Source organism: Mandrillus leucophaeus, unplaced genomic scaffold (genome assembly GCF_000951045.1).
Source record: "Mandrillus leucophaeus isolate KB7577 unplaced genomic scaffold, Mleu.le_1.0 Scaffold12, whole genome shotgun sequence".
In the NCBI taxonomy this organism is placed as follows: domain Eukaryota; kingdom Metazoa; phylum Chordata; class Mammalia; order Primates; family Cercopithecidae; genus Mandrillus; species Mandrillus leucophaeus.
In genome coordinates, this window is record NW_012100320.1 from 7,515,293 (window position 1) to 7,518,176 (window position 2,884).

Below are 2,884 nucleotides of genomic sequence, written 5' to 3' on the forward strand. Positions count from 1 at the left end.
CCGGAGCCCAGTTGGGAGAGGTGCCGAAGGTGGGTGTGTGGGGGGCCAGGGAGCAGCGCGGCGGGGAGGGGCGCAGGGGGCGCGCTCTGGGAGCCATTTGTCTTAAGAACGTTTAAAAAAATACAGTTCCTCCTCCCCCACCCCTTTTGTCCCTCTTTCGCTAGCTTTCTCCCCCACCCCCGCAAATGTGCAGAAAGTGCCCCCTCCTCCGCCACCCGCGCCCCACCCCGCCTCCAGGCAGGGGGCAGGCGTGTGGGCCGCGAGGCTGGGAGGCGAGGGGGCGAAGCGTGAGAAATCGCTCCCAGAACGGCGCGGTGCGCTCCCCTCCCCAACACACACACACACTCGGGGAAGTTTAAAGAGCCGGTTCGACCCGCTTTCCGGCTCGCTCCCGGGGGGCCGGCAGCGTCAGTCGGGTTCGCCAGGCCAGCCGCGCCCCCACACCCACCCGCGGCGACCCCGACCCCGCGCTCGGCGCCCTTCCCCCTCCGCGCAGGGGGCTTCCGGAAAGTACGCGGGAAGACCGCGGCCCCGACCCCCTCCCCCATCACCACACCCAGCCCCCAAACGCAAGGCGCCGGGTCCCGGCCAGGACGAAAGCGGCCGGAGAGAAGCAAACCAATGGCAAATAGTGCGGGGAAACTCCGGCCTCCTCCGGCGGCGCCCCCTACTCTCCCGCGACCGCCCCCTCCCCGCCCTGCGCGCCATAAGGCACTCGCACGTCTCCAGTCCACAGCTGCGTTAAGGCGGGGAGGGGGTAGACAAAAAGGATCTTGTTTTCAAAAGTCTCACTCAGGTTTGGGGGGAGGAACTAGGGAAAAGAGGAAGCGAGGCCTGCCTTCGCCGGGATTCGGGTTTAACGGGCTGGAGGAGCGACAGGCCAGCGCACGGTGCTGCCCAAACTCCCAACTCCGTGGAGCTCGGGCCACCGAGACTGGGGGCGTCCTCCCGCCAGCGCGTCCCCGGTCCCCCCGAGGGGCCAAGAGGGGAGTTGGCCGGGGTCTCCGCCCCAGAGCCGCCAACTCGCCGAAAACACTCAGGTTTGAAAGCGAGAGGGAGGCAGAAATAAAAACCAGCGTTCGAGTCACCCACCCTCACCTTCCCCCTCCTCGGGGGTGGGCTTTCGCTCGAGCCTGGCGATTCCCACCCGTGTAAGTTTCCTCCGGCTGTGCTCCCGCCGCTGCCCAATCAATAACGGCGGCTAGCGGGCAAACTCCCATCCTAGAGCTGCGTGTTTGCCATGCCCGCATAAACGTGGACCCAGCCAGTACCCACCACCGGCGCCAGCTCCGGGCAGCTCGCGTCCTGACAAAGTTTCCCGTGCCCATTTATTAAGCAGGCGCCGAATGGCTGCCGACGAGCCCAGCCCTGAGAAAGACGGGCCGGGGGTTCGAGCTGGGGGACACCAGGGCCCAAAGGCTGGCATCTTGGGGAGGCCGGAAGGAGCTGGGGCGAGGGGGGACCGGGACGTAGCCTTTGGGCAACTTGCACCAGCGATCACTGGAGGCAGGGAGGCGCGGGGATTATCTGTGCCTTTGCACGTTCGAAAATCCCTCCCCCTCCTTCTAATTTATCCTCCCTTCGGAAGGAAAGGAAGAAACATCAGCATCTGGCCCGAAGGTGGGGTGGAAAGAGTGAGGGAGAAAGAGGAGGAGAGGAAGGGAGGCAGAGAAAGGGAGGGAGGGAGAGAAAGGGCGCGTTCACGAACACTACAAAGTTACAAATATGGCTCCCCCGTCTCTCGCCTCATCACTGCAAAGAAATGAAGACGCACTTTAAACTCCAGCCATTCCCAACTCCGCTGCAGCCCCCTCCCCACGCGCTCTCCCCGGGGCCCTCGGCCCACATTTATCAGAAACTAAACCGGACTCGCGAAGCCCCAAACTTATTGTGTGTGCGAGCGAGCGAGCGAGAGAAAGGGAGGGGGGAGGCGCGGGAGGGGGGCGGAAGGGGGGATACATTTATAAAATGTAAAACCCCCTTTTTTTGTTGTTAAATTCAGGAGGCAGCCCCTCTCCTCCTCCTCCCTCGTTAATCTTCCCCCCAGACGGAGTCACGGGAGCAGCGATCTGCGAGGGTGATTTCGCCTCATTCTCTCCGACCCAAACGCGTGCGCCCGCCGGCCCCCGATGGGTGCACACTCGCACGCACACTCTCGCACCCACACTCGCACACGCGGGAGCACACGCACAGGTAGTCACACACCAAGGGCAGCGGCGGCGGCAGCCGGAACATGCTCGGATGGCATTGCAACTCCCCAGCCTTGCCAATTCGCTTGCAGTCCGACCCCCAAACCCGCACCTCCCGGGCGCCCCCCCCAAAAAAAGTGCCTCCCCCCAGCGCGCACACACACACACAAAGTAGGAGAATGGACCGACAGAGATATTTTTGGCAAATGCTCACATCAGAGGGCGTCCTGTTCCGCAGCTCTAAATGAATCCGTCTGCCCATCTCCATCTCTCGCGCTCTCTCTCTGCAGAGGCTCCCGCGCCGGCGGAATTCAATCAATAAACCCCGAACCCACGGCCGCGCGTTTTAGGACTTTGAAGGCTCAACCAGCTCCGCTCGGTTCTCGAGCCCCCAGCACCCGCGGCGCACACTAACCTGATCGCCGTGGAGGCGGGATCTGCGGCCCCGCGGACGAGCGGCAGCGGCCCGAGCCAATCACCGCCGAGGGTCTCCGGGCAACAGCCAATGGCAGCGGCGGCGGGGGGGGAAGGGACCAATGGGCGGGCTGCGCAGCCGGCCAGGGAGGCTCGGCCATTTGGTTGTGGTGCCGGAGACGGACCCCTTTAGATTTCGGGGCGGCTGAGGAGCGCAGCGGCTGCTCTGTGGCTGAGTGAGGGGGGTGGGCGGAATGGCGGGGGAAGGGAAGGTGACTGTG

General features: G+C 64.4%; 1 protein-coding gene across 2 annotated transcripts in view; it reads right to left on the reverse strand.

The window, feature by feature from the left end:
* ANP32A (acidic (leucine-rich) nuclear phosphoprotein 32 family, member A) overlaps nucleotides 1-2,630 on the reverse strand; it is a 41,002-nt gene extending 38,372 nt beyond the window's left edge. For both annotated transcript variants that reach the window (XM_011968805.1, XM_011968813.1), the window contains exon 1: nucleotides 2,404-2,630. In XM_011968805.1, the coding sequence (XP_011824195.1) occupies nucleotides 2,404-2,457 (54 nt within the window). In that variant the 5' untranslated portion in view covers nucleotides 2,458-2,630. The remainder of the gene's footprint in view (nucleotides 1-2,403) is intronic.
* Nucleotides 2,631-2,884: the final 254 nt, after the last annotated feature.